This window comes from Plectropomus leopardus, chromosome 10, assembly GCF_008729295.1.
Source record: "Plectropomus leopardus isolate mb chromosome 10, YSFRI_Pleo_2.0, whole genome shotgun sequence".
In the NCBI taxonomy this organism is placed as follows: Eukaryota; Metazoa; Chordata; class Actinopteri; order Perciformes; family Serranidae; genus Plectropomus; species Plectropomus leopardus.
The window spans coordinates 35,103,500-35,116,059 of record NC_056472.1 but is presented as its reverse complement, the minus strand read 5'-3'; the positions used below and the strand labels follow the sequence as shown (position 1 = coordinate 35,116,059).

The following is a 12,560-nucleotide window of genomic DNA, read 5'->3' as shown; positions in this document are numbered from 1 at the left end:
GTGTGTCAAATTTGACCCCAGAAGGTCAAAGGTCGCCTGAATTGGTATAAATGAAAATGCGGTGTCACCCAATTCTCAGTCTTTCGCAATATATGGCACTTCAAACTAGGGTGGGGTCAGAAAATCCGTTTTTTGGTTTCATTTCAACTCATATTATTTTCCACACATTCATTAATAAATACATTCTCTCATTTCACACTTACCTCATAATAAGTAGCACACACAAAACTTATCAATAAATAACAAAGCTCAAAGCACAGAGGACAAATCACACACACACACATGTGCACACGCACGCACACGCGCTCACATACGCACACGTTAAAGGTACACTCATACACACACATGCACACACGCTCACATACGCACACGTTAAAGGTACACTCATACACACACATGCACACACGCTCACATACGCACACGTTAAAGGTACACTCATACACGCGCACTGTTAAAGGTACACTCATACACACACACGTGCTCACATACGCACACATTAAAGGTACACTCATACACACACATGCACACACGCTCACATACGCACACGTTAAAGGTATATTCATACACGCGCACACACACGCACGCACACACACTCACATATGCACACGCTAAAGGTACACTCATACACACCCACACGAGAGGGCGTCCCTCCATCAGAGGCCTGAACCAGGAGCCTATACGCCTTTCAGCTCACTTTAATCCAGAGGCCGGGCCAGAGTCCCAATGGAAGAGTCTATCTTAAAAAACACTGCGCTGTCACTGTTGGCACCGTCAGAGCTGGAGAGGGTCACAGAGAAGTTGTGAGGAGCCTCGTCATAGTTCAGCTTCACCGTGGTGCTTAATTTCAACGTGGAGGAGATGGAGAACTTGGCGTCTTCTGACGTGTCATGTGAAGAGTCACATGAACCTCAGCAGCTATTGAGCAGAAGTCAACCTGAAAACATACAGATAAACAGCAGAGTGTTTTTTTATTATTATTTTTGTTTTTTTCTAAGTTTAGAAAAAATCCCTTTTTTTTTATTGTGTTTGATTTATTTTGCACTTTTCCCATTTTGTTTGCTGTGTTCTTTTTTTTTTGTTTTTCTGGCGGTGAGAGGCCGAACTGATGGTAGTTAAGCTGAGGTTGGAAGCACAGGTGGTGAGAGGCTGGGTGGCGATGGCTGATGCGCTGGAGGTCGGAGGAATGAGGCACTCTAAGAGAAGCAAAACAATCTGGCATCATGAAAGAGTCAGTCCTGGGTTTTTACCTGCAGATGATGAGGGGAATGAGCAGCAGATGTGCATGCAGAGCTCCAACACCAGAAAGCCACACACAGCCTCTAAAAACAGAAACACAGCAGAAAACCCAGACAAAAGAAAATCCTGAAAAATATGACAAAAACAGATAGAATCTATACCAGGTCAGCTTTGTGCTTTTGGCTTACCAAGTGCTCTACAATTATTATTATTATTGTTGTTGTTGTTGTTGTTGTTGTTGTCGTTGTTGTTGTTGTTGTTGTTGTTATAAATGTGCTGTAAAAGGTAAAGCAGGACCTGTGCACAGCTGCAGAGATGATGACTAAAACCACCATAAAACACAAAAACATTAGCTTAAGTGTTAATATGAATACTCCTGAAGTTCATGTTGACCAGTGCTCCGTGGAGGTGAAAAGGTTAATCCGTTGGGTGTAAATGAAAGACAGCGTGCAGATGTTTGTGCTGCACTGACAGAAGTGACAAACTGACAGAGGTTGGTGTGTTTCTACAGGAAATGGGGAGGTTGCAGCACTTGTGTGACAGTCGGCTGGTTTGAAGGAACCACGTGATGAATCTCACTTCCTCTAACGTTCGGGACTCGACTCTGCGAGTCGTCTGATCCGTGACACATACAGATGGCAGGTACAAGGTAAGATCACATTAAATCAGCCCTGACGCTGGATTTCATGCTTTGGTTTTGCTTTGTTAGGGCCTGGTTTTGTTCATGCAAGTGGGTTAGGGTCAGGGGTGAAATATTTGTTGTGTTGGAGCAACTATTCTGTGGGCCGAAAGTTACTGATGTGACGGATGTTTCTGCACATCATCACTGAAACACTCTGTGAGTTGGGCCGACTTGTCTGTGGGCCTGAAACAAAACACCATACGGTGCAATAACAAATAGGTCATTTCTGCACTATTTTAAAGTATTTATTAGTGCTTTATTTATTGTATGTATGCCTTATAATTTATTGGTTTGTGTAGTTTATATTTTTTTATTCTTGCACTGTTTCAGTGGTACAAACACAATAAAGGCTTTGAGTTCATTTTCTCTCTTATTGTTCTCCCCGCAGTGAGAGGAAAAGATGATGAGACTTTCAGTTTGTGTCCTCACAGTGAAGCTGCACTTCTCATCATATTTGTTCAGGAGGGTTTAAATATGTGATGACAGCAGTTGCTCTGCTGAATAATGTGGTTTTCTCTCACTCAGTTACTAAAAAGGACTAAAGCCACAAAGCTGCGACGTCACAATAACACTTCAAATATCTGCTGGGTGTATGAGTGTTGTTTTTGCGATGAGTGAAAATTTGCTGTAAAATGAATATACGAAGAGCTTGGACACAGGAGCTGTTGCTCTGGTTTATCGGCACAGGACACAGCTGTCGTATTATTTGATTATCTTCTGTCTAATCAAAGCTGTTTTCAGTTACTATTGCTTTTTAACCTCCGACGAAGAGCAGGGCACAGCTGTTTAAACTTTGTCTCTTCCAGACAGTCTCAAACATATTTTTATTTACACAGCCATTCTTGGAAGAATCAAACCTATTAATCTTTTGAATATGAAATATGGAGATTATATTCTTCATTGGCAGGACTTTTCGCGTCTTATTGTGCCCAATCTCAGAACTGAATTGGAAAAAAGATGAGAGCACTCTGTGGGCTGTGTCTCTGACACACCTCTGAGTTATTAAAGTCCAGAAGTTTATGAATTTGTCATGAATGAACGTGTCATCGTTGTGAACAGGTGCCACATTAAGAGGTCACATTCCCAAACATCAGAACACTGAAAAGGAAATGATGTCTCCATGCGTCCATTTTTGCCTTTAATTGATAGGACAGCACAAGTGTGAAAGGGGGAAGAGAGAGAGGGGTCAACATGCAGCAAGGGGTCGGAATCGAACCTACGGCCGCTGTAGTGAGGACGCAGCCTCTGTACACAGGCCCCCCGCTCTTCCAACTGAGTCACCGGGCGCCCCGACTCAGCAAACATAGTCATATTTGGAACCTGCCACACACACACACACACACACATTCATACACACATAAACACACACATAACAAACACACACTTACCTACATACACACATACACACGTACACATATATTTTGGACCCTTGCAGCCTGAATGTGTGTGTGTGTGTGTGTGTGTGTGTGTGTGTGTGTGTGTGTGTGTGTGTGTGTGTGTGTGTGTGTGTAGCTGCAGGTTTGAAAGGTCTGTCTTTGTTGCCGACTGACGGAGGAGCAGATGTTGTGAAACGGCAGTGAAGCAATCAGAGAAACAGGAAGCAGAACAGGAAAAAAGTCTGTTCACAAAATTTCCACTAAATATAACCAAGAAAACGACTTTTTCTCAGTTAAATAGTCATTAGTTACTTTCTTTTAGCAGCGAGTGTTTATGGTCTGCGTCAGTGCTGGATTCTGACTGGCTGCCTGTTCAATATAAAGAAGTTGTAACACAACAGCGACAACTTCAGAGAGCAGCCGAGCCGATGCAGGAAACATTTACAATAAGACAGAGAATGAAGCGCCACTGGGTGAGGGGTGTATTGATACGATAACCAATAATTATTAAGACCATGTCAAATATTCAGAATCAATATGCATCAATAGATCAATATCTTTGAAAACACTCATATTTAGGCCCAAAACGTCTTGGTTGTGGTTAGGAACAGATCATGATTTGGGTTAAAATACCAGCATCTCATGGCTTTGCCCCCAGCAAAAACAGAGTGACACGTTGCTGAAAAACACGTTGCTTGTATTGTTTGTCGCTTTGGATAAAAGCGTCTGCTAAATGAAATTGTAGATTGTAGATTGTGTCTGTGTGCTCGTCAGTAGGAACTGGCTCCCTCATGATGCAGCAGGAGCTACAAGAGTTGTTATTGCATCACATAACTCTGAGAAAGTTTTTAACCCACAATTCCTCTGTGAAATCGTGGACTACATCTCCCAGAAATCCCTCATACGTGGCCGCTCCACATATAAGGGGCTCGCCTTTCCATCGTGGCTCCATAACACGCCTACGTGGCCTCAGATTGGAAATAATGATGGCTAGTGAGGTGGCTGCAATAGAAACAAAGCTGCTGATGTTTTGAACATCCATCGCCATGGTTACTGGGATGTTATCACCAGAGGAGAAGTCACATGACATCACTCAGTGGAAACACGGTCAGCTCCAAGTTGACTTTTATCCACATTTACTGAATATTTATGAAGTTCTGCACAAATCTGTGATGGAAACCCACCTTGTGTTGCTGTGCTTTGGTGTCGGACAGCCGTCTGCAGCACGGCAGGCGTCTGTCTGAGGTGTCACGCCATCCTCCACCTTCTTCACCTCCCAATGACAGACTCAGCTCAGACACATCACTTCAGAAACACTGATGTGATGATGTTCAAGTGCTGCGTATCCATGGATTGGAGAAACAACTCGTGTGAAATGTATAATATGTAAAGGCAACCCTACGTCCAAAGTTGTGTACAGTTCACATTGACTATTTGTTGTTTTGTTTTTTCTTTCTGTCAACAGAATCACCAACCTCCAGAGTGCGATGAAGCAGCCACCATTGACCCAGCCTCCGCAGCACAGCGCAGCGTTGCAGGGAGCCGTCCAGATGCGCATCAAAAACTCGCAGAGCCCAGGAGAGCGCCTCAGTCAGTCCAAGTCCATGGTGCTGCAGGACTGCGACCTTCCTCAGAAGCCTGTGAGTAGATCCCCGTGAAGCTGAAACGACTGTGCGGCAGGTCAGTGTGTAACTTGGGTTTCTTTTGTTTATAGATCTCACGACATCGAAGGAATCAGTCTCAGCACATCATCTTCACCGCAGCAGGAGGAGCTGCTGAACCATCGGTGAGTGTGAAAAACCAGGGCAGACATTTTCTACCTGTTTCCAAAAGAAAAAACAAAGAAGAGAAAAAGATAAATATTTAAGATAATTTGGAGGCAGGTTCTATTTTTATTATTATTATGTACAGCAAGACTTAACTTCTGTAATCACAAACCTCCTACACCGTCCTGCCCTTCCTCCAGACTCAAAGTGGATTATGGATCTGTTCAACAAACACACATACTGATTAAAAAGACGAATGATAGTGCAAATGATTTTAAATGCTTTTCTACAAAAAGTCAAGAAATTGCTGTGAAAATTTCCCTCTTTAAGAACTAAATGAATGAACAGTTAACAGTTAACGCATTAAACCAGCGGATGTGATGATTACTTTCTTTTGATGTCCTAATGTGCAAGTGTCTCCAGGTTGAGCTGAAAGGTGAACACCTAAATGTGGCAAAAATCTCAGAGAGCGGCAAGAAGCAACGGAAAAACTGGAGTTTGATGTGGAGCGTACTGACCTCAGACCAGCTGCTGCTCTACAAAGAGAGACAGCAAGAAACTCCTCCGGTATGGAAACTATACAACTCCAATACCTCTACTCTGATGTCTCTTTTATTTGGTATTTACATTTTATCTCTGTTTTATCTGGTCTTCATCCAGATAAAACAGCGGGGAATGGAAAGGTTGTGATAACGCCACCCGGGGGGATTGCACCCCCTGGGAAATTCTACATCAAATCTTGAATCAACAAGGTCACTCGGGTTCTTTGTTTACCACAGGGGCAAGAAACAGTGTTTCAGTTTAAAAAATATATAATTATATTATATAATAATATTATATAACAATTAGCACTTGGCAAGAGAGGGGGATAAGGACTGCGCTGGGGCTTACCAGGTGCAAGGAACCAACATAAAGGGGGAAGGGGTCCTTAAACTTAACACCCGTGACACCACACACCAACAGGAAAGACGGATCATGAAGAAACCACTACCAGGAACAGACTACTGCCTCAAGCCTGCAGCACCTGACGAACAGAAAGAAGAATGGTAAAAATCAATATGAAGAAATGAAACAAAAGAAACCAAATCCAAACAAATCCAAATAAACTACAAATTAGCAAAATACAAACAAATTGAATAGTACTAACGCAAAAACAAAATTAAAGCAGTGTATACAAACGATTTAAAACAGGGGGTACATTTAAGATGGGCTGCTGTGGCCTGCTAAATGCCATGTGGAAGCTGTGGCAGTGAGGAACCTTTGCAGGTGTCAAACAAAGTCAAAAAGGCACATTAACAGTAGCAAAAAGAGCCCAGACCATATAACAGAGTAACTCCGCGTAACTTCAGAGCCAAAACAGCAGCCAACATCTTGGAAGAGGTGGCAGATAACAGGCCAAACAATTACCTAGAGCCTATAAAAAAAGGCACACAAACATATAACTTTTTTGATCAAATAATTATTCATCAATGTTCTCTGGAAATCTAAACCCATACATAACACTTGCCAAGGCAACGCGCAGCCTCATGGAGTGTGAGGGTGACAGCTTCCAAAGCCGAGGCTCAATCACACTGCAGCACAAATACGCATGATATAATCAGCTGAGAAACCAAGTAAAGCAGCAGATGAACAGGCAGGCAACAATTACTTAGCGGGTTGGGGGACCTGTAACTGCGCCCAGAAGGGTTTCCAGCAGAGCAATCCGGCACCGGCAGTCGGCCACACTGATGTTGAATTCATGAACTCAGGAGATGACCACAGTACGCTGGATGGTAGTAATCTACTGTCAAAGCCGTGTGTCAGTTCATGGATCCTCCAGCGCGACTTTGACCAAAAACACATCAAATGCACCTAGACATGGTTCAACAGAAAACTGTTCTAAAGTGTCCAGCTTTGAGTCCACATCTAAATCTATTGAACACCTGAGATCTGAAAACCGCCATCAGATGTGAGAAAACCGGAGCAAACTGCCAGTAGAGAGGTAGAGATTGACCAGTTATTATGTATTTGACCTCTGACCTCATGTCCACCCTCTCTGTGTTTAGAAACCAGGAAGTAAGACAGATGTGGTTCAGCTGTGTGGAGCAGTTATCGAGTGGACGACAGAGAAGTCAAGCAGGAAAAACGTCTTCCAGGTAAAGAAATAAAAACGTGCTCCATGTTAAATCCGAGTTCAGACTAAAAGAAGTATTTCACCGATGAAATGAAGGCCTTCACATAAGACCGCTCCATCTCTGCAGCACAAAGACACAAATACTTTAGAAAATGGTTCTACATGACCAGAGAAAACTGACGAAAAGGACACTTTTGCTCAAGAGGTAGAAACCCTACAACTACCAGAATGCACTGCACCTGACGAAAGGTTTGATGGTCCATGACATTTAAACAGTAAAAACTGTTTCTGAGAACATGTGAGGCAAGACGTGCTCTCAATTCGAACTCCTCACATGGTGCCGCTCTGTCAGTGACCTTCCACGTTCACCTAAAATGTTTTAGGTATCTTCTGTGTCAGCCGTTACCGTGATGTCACAAATACACATGGTGGGGTGACGCTGTATGGTCCTATGTTTACACAGCATGGACCGTCACCATGCTTAGGTTTAGACAAAAGAGGCACATGGTGAGGTGAAGAAAAACACACACATCCACACGGGAAGCAAGGGTTAGATTCCCGCACAACAGTCAGTTGTTTGTGGGACCCGTCCACCTCCACACCCGCCCTCTAAACTCCTTACATTACATGGTTACCGACAGCATCACCGCCCGATGCTGTCCTTCAGTGTTTCAGGCGCATTATCGAGTGACACTGTTGTGCATGCTGCATGTGGATACCAAAGGTGGCTTTTGGCTTGCACTTTTATGTCGACAGAGCGGCGCTAACTGACGAGTTAAAATGAGAACGGCAGAGTTTGAAAGACAGAGAGAGGGTCCAGTCCTTCTCTAGACTGGCTGTCAGAGGCGGTCCTGGGTAGTTTTGCGCCCTGGGCAAAAACCGTCCCTGCTGGCTGTATAATCTTTGAGTCCATGTTCGTGTTGGTTGGCGGGCAAAATGTGGAAACACAACCGGTATTTTGAGTAATAGCCCGAGAATTTACCAAGGTTCATCACATATACTACACACATTGTTCTGATACAAAGCTGCTTGAAAATCAGCCAAGTAATCCTTAAAGTCTGGAAGACTCCCATTTACTGCCCTGAAAGGCAAACTGACAGAACAGGATTTCTTCTTCTACTGTCACTGAAGAAATACTTTGTTCTTTATTTGGATCACTATGAGCCTCCAAGACTTCTCCTTTATCTACTGTGACTCCGACTGAACCTCTGTTGAACGTCGTTTTGGACAAAAGAGATTTTATGAGTAGATCATCAGAAGATGAAAATTAAAGATTTCAACAATGAACATTACAAACAGCTTTCTGCCTTTGGGGAAAAAATGGTTCCCAACTTAACTTGTCATTTTGATCTGTCCCAGATCATAACAAACACAGGAAGCGAGTACCTACTTCAGGCTGACAGTTACTCCACCGCCAGTAAATGGTACGATGCCATCAGAAAGGCCATCAACTCTTCAGTAAGACCTCACTACTTTTACACTAAGGTTCACTTTGAAAATCAATAACTGTCTTTATTGTTTGAGAATAAATTGCTGTCAAAAGCTTTTCAGAGTCCAATGTTAAAGTGTCAAATGTCAAATGTCAAAGCTATTCGGTTACTTTAAATAACCCAATCTTCTTCAGATGATTCGTAAATAAAATCCCTCCTGTGACTGGTTGTTACGCTTTTTCTTCTCAGACTGAAGCCGATGGAGGTTTTGCTCTGAGGAGATCAAACAGCACAGAATACCTGCCGAGACACAGCTCCTTACCTGGATACGGCTCTGCCTCCCCCAATGCCAAGCAACGCAACCCCGTCCACAGGCGCTCCATCAGTGAGTGACTGGCCCCAAACCATCATGATCATGTATTTACATGCTCAGGTGTAGTCTGCCTGATCAGGTGTACTCTACCTGCTCAGGTGTACTCCACCTGCTCAGGTACTCTGTACAACACCTGCTCAGTTGTGGTCTACCTGCTCAGTTGTGGTCTACATGCTCAGGTGTACTCTACCTGCTAAGGTACTCTGTACTCTACCTGCTCAGGTACTTTGTACTACACCTGCTCAGTTGTGGTCTACCTGCTCAGTTGTGGTCTACCTGCTCAGGTGTGCTCTACTTGCTCAAGCGTAGTCTGCCTGATCAGGTGTACTCTACTTGCTCAGGTGTAGTCTACCTGCTCAGGTGTACTGTGTCCTTGATGTTTTCGGCAGACATGTTCAGCAGCTCCAAGCTGAAGCACAGCTCCTCTGACAGCTCTGATAAGAATGGAGTGAAGAACAGACTTAAGAAGTTCATCAGCAGACGTCCATCCATGAAGACTCTCCAGGAGAAAGGCCTCATCAAAGGTCTGTTTTTCCTTCACACATGAACTTCCTCTCATACGTTTGTTTTCAAAACTTCACAGTTGTTAGAATCCCAAAAACATCAACAATTAGTCAATAAACGTGACATTAATGGCTGTTGTTTTGTGTCAGATCGCATTTTTGGCTGCCATCTGTTGACTCTCTGCCAGCGGGAAGGAACCACAGTGCCAAGATTTGTTAAGATCTGTTTGGACGCCGTTGACAAGCGCGGTGCGTTCAGTAACAGCTGCTGATGAGAATCTGATTGGCCTGCTCAGAGCCCGATAACATACGGAAGATGGACAGATGGATGAGGACAGTGAATGTATCTCAGTGAATAAAATGAAACTCTGACCAAAAAGATATTGTCCATTTCTGTCATCGAGTGGACAACATGAAGCAGACATGTTTACAATCAGAGGACACGTCGTCTTAAAGGGACAGTTGGGTGTTTTCAGTGTAGTTGTATTTGATCCACAGTCAGCTTGGAGAAGCAGACAGGAAGACTGACACTGAAGACACACTGTGTCCTCCTGTGGATGGGGACAGACAGAAAAAGTACTTTAGACCCCTAAAAACAATCCATGTGAGTTTAAGTGAACACTTTCATGACATTCTTTTCATGGCTTTACATTACTGATGGCGTGCTCTGACAGCAGTTTCCCATGAACGGTCTCTATGCCACAGCCTGTAAAACCTGACCGTGGACCCACTAATGTGGAGCACCCAAAGTTTTCTGTTATAAATCTAACAAATTGTGTCCCCGTCCACAGCAGGACACAATGTGTCCTCAGAGTCAGTCCTCCTGTCTGCTTCTCTAAAGTGACTGTGGATCAGATGCAGCCACACTAAAAACACTTGACTGTCCCTTTAACATCAGTATTTGATGTCACATGTGGGGGCTGACAGCCTGCTTATCACATTTTAATCTGCTGATTAAAGTCAACTTGTGTTTATTAATAATAATAATAATAAAATATCTTAGATTTAAATGGCACCTTTCTTGATACCCAAAGACACGTTTTATTTCCTGTCGTCCGTCACTGACTGTGTGTTTGTGGTTTCAGGTCTAGAGGCTGACGGGATCTACAGAGTCAGCGGAAATCTGGCAACAATCCAGAAACTTCGCTTCATTGTGGATCAGGGTGAGTTCAGCAGAAACCTCTCTGTAGTCTGTTTGACTGAATCTGTCTCACTGTAAATTAACTCACAGCTGTAACAGAAGTTTCATCAACCAAATGAGGAACAGCTGAGAATCTACCCAGCTGCAAAACGTTCACGCTGAATCCATCCGCGGAGCTTCTTCTTCATCGTTCACAAATTAATCTCCATGAAGGTTATTCAAGTCGTGTTTTATCACTCATGAGTTCACTTTATCAGTCTATATACGTGTGTGTGTGCGCGTGTGTGTGCGTGCGTATAAAGCAGCAAAAAAGTTTGTGCTTATTGTGAGCTGCAGAAGGTCTTGAGGTCAAAATGAAAATGATACTATTTATTTGAGATTTTCGTAAGTTAAAATTTTGATGTGAAAACAAAGTCAATTTGAAATACTGTAATCAGATCCAGCCGAGCTCATCACCTGAACTGAGAGGGAGAGACGTGTTTTTATCAGAGAGCAAACATTTGTGGTCTTAAATAATCCCTTGGCTGTTTTAGATCTTAGATTCTCAGTTTATTTTTACATTCTGTTAAACGGATTTAACTGATATTTTTGGAGGAATCCTGAGCTCTCAGGTCATGCATGTGATAACAGAACTGGAGCTTGGACTGTGTCAGATCCTGTCTATCCCCGCAGAGGAGGACCTGGACCTGGACCACAGTCAGTGGGAGGACATCCACGTTGTCACTGGAGCTCTCAAGATGTTTTTCCGTGAGCTGCCTGAGCCGCTGTTCCCCTTCAAATTCTTCCAGCCGTTTGTGGAGGCCGTCAGTGAGTCGAACCTCATATCAAGTATCAAGTTTTAGTCTTTTGTTGGCCAGAAATTCATTTTTAGTAAAAGTGATGACTTTATTAAAATGCACTTCTTAAAACAAGAGTTGATAAACATTTCACAAATATCACAAAACTTCACAAACACCAGAAAATGTAAATAAAGAAAGTTTAAATGTCTGCACCACTTTGGTCCCCTGAGTATCACAGGTGAAGTCATAAAGCACGCACAGGTTACAGGTCAATTTTTATCAGTTTTAGAAAAGCCAGTGTTAATGATTCTGAGACGAAAGGTTAAAATGAGTCACTACGTTACATGTCATGAATGTGTTTGTGTTGAGAGAACGGCTCGTTCAACACTAGCGTGTAACCGCCGGCTGCTTTTCATGCTGCGCTGGCAAAAAACACAGCAAATACACAAAAACTACAAAACTTTATACACAGAAAACTACAGTACTACAGGTGTTAAACTACAATACATCATGCATATAAATGAACAGTACTACACCTGTAAGACTCCAATATTTTATGCACATAAAACTACAGTACTACAGGTACTAAGCTGCAATACTATATGCACAGAAAATTACAGTACTACAGGTGTTAAACTACAATACTATATGCAAGGAAAACTACAGTACTACCCCTGATGAACTACAATAGTATATGCACATAAAACTATAGTACTACAGGTGTTAAACTACAATACTGTATGCACAGAAAATTACATTACTACAGGGGTTACACTACAATACCTTATGCACATAAAACTACAGTACACCTGTTAAACTACAATATCTTATGCGCATAAAACTACAGTACTACACATTTTAAACTACAATACTCAATGCACATAAAATGACAGTACTACACCTGTTGAACTATAATACTATATGCACATAAAACTATAGTACTAACCTTAACCCTAACCCTAGCAGACTGGGTTCAGGGTTAGCAGATCAGGGTCAGGATTAGCTGTTCAGGGTCAGGGTTTGCAGATCGGGGTCAGGGTTAGCTGATCGGGGTCAGGNTAACCCTAACCCTAGCAGACTGGGTTCAGGGTTAGCAGATCAGGGTCAGGATTAGCTGTTCAGGGTCAGGGTTTGCAGATCGGGGTCAGGGTTAGCTGATCG

At 42.9% G+C, this 12,560-nt stretch overlaps 1 protein-coding gene across 2 annotated transcripts; it reads left to right on the top strand.

Annotated features, from left to right (window-relative positions):
- Positions 1-1,827: 1,827 nt before the first annotated feature.
- LOC121949589 (rho GTPase-activating protein 15-like) lies at positions 1,828-11,867 on the top strand. 2 transcript variants are annotated; one of them, XM_042495322.1, is made up of 11 exons: positions 1,828-1,885; positions 4,760-4,934; positions 5,009-5,080; positions 5,484-5,627; positions 7,106-7,195; positions 8,533-8,631; positions 8,853-8,988; positions 9,366-9,500; positions 9,630-9,728; positions 10,565-10,642; positions 11,293-11,867. In XM_042495322.1, the coding sequence occupies exons 1-11, from the start codon at positions 1,872-1,874 to the stop codon at positions 11,460-11,462; spliced, it is 1,212 nt and encodes a 403-aa protein (XP_042351256.1). In that variant the 5' UTR covers positions 1,828-1,871; the 3' UTR covers positions 11,463-11,867. The 2 variants fall into 2 exon arrangements, with proteins under 2 accessions (XP_042351256.1, XP_042351255.1); XM_042495321.1 differs by having other exon boundaries at positions 5,475-5,627.
- The last annotated feature ends 693 nt before the right edge of the window (positions 11,868-12,560 follow it).